This window comes from Neopelma chrysocephalum, unplaced genomic scaffold (assembly GCF_003984885.1).
Source record: "Neopelma chrysocephalum unplaced genomic scaffold, ASM398488v2 Primary Assembly neopelma1_90967, whole genome shotgun sequence".
NCBI classification, from domain to species: Eukaryota; Metazoa; Chordata; class Aves; order Passeriformes; family Pipridae; genus Neopelma; species Neopelma chrysocephalum.
Genome location: NW_020919764.1, coordinates 1 through 751, shown reverse-complemented (window position 1 = coordinate 751; position 751 = coordinate 1). Strand labels below are relative to the sequence as shown.

Genomic DNA, 751 nt, shown 5'->3' with positions numbered 1-751 from the left:
TGGGGGGACAGGAAGAGGAATGTGAGGGGGACACTGGGGATGGGGAGAGGGATATGAGAGAGACAATGGGGACAGGGAGGGGGATTTGGGGGCATTATTGAGGGGACACAGTGGGGACAGGGAGAGGGATGTGGGGGGATTATTGGGGGGACATGGGGGGACAGGGAGGGGGATTTGGGGGGGACATAATGGGGCCAGGGAGAGGGATATGGGGGGATTATTGGGGGGACACAGTGGGGACAGGGAGAGGGATGTGAGAGGATTATTGGGGGGACATGGGAGAGGGATTTGGGGTCCCTCAGGGGCTGTGGGGTGTCCCTCGGGGGGGGTCCCGGGGGGGTGCCTGGGGTGACCCCTCCTCGCCCCAGGTTTCGGGATGGAGGCCACGCTGCTGCTGGTGGTTGGCTACTCTCACTCCCGCGCCGTCGCCATCTCCTTCCTCGTGCTCGCCGTGGGCTTCAGTGGCTTTGCCATCTCCGGTGGGCGCCGGGGGGGTTCGGGGGGGGACACACACAGGGGGATGTGTCCTGACCCCCCCCAAACCCCCCTCAGGGTTCAACGTGAACCACCTGGACATCGCCCCCCGCTATGCCAGCGTCCTCATGGGGCTCTCCAACGGCGTGGGGACCCTCTCGGGGATGGTCTGTCCCCTCATCGTGGGGGCCCTCACAAGGCACAAGGTGGGGAGGGGGCTCCGGGGGGCTCTGAGGGGGATTTGGGGTGAAGGGGGGGCATAGGGAACCTGGGGGGG

At 66.2% G+C, this 751-nt stretch overlaps 1 protein-coding gene across 1 annotated transcript; it reads left to right on the top strand.

Annotated features, from left to right (window-relative positions):
• Positions 1–371: 371 nt before the first annotated feature.
• Positions 372–720, top strand: LOC113979963 (vesicular glutamate transporter 1-like; the record flags this gene model as incomplete). Its single annotated transcript, XM_027707239.1, has 2 exons — positions 372–479; positions 553–720. Coding segments are annotated over exons 1-2 (271 nt in total), but the record flags the coding sequence as incomplete, so codon positions are not given.
• Positions 721–751: the final 31 nt, after the last annotated feature.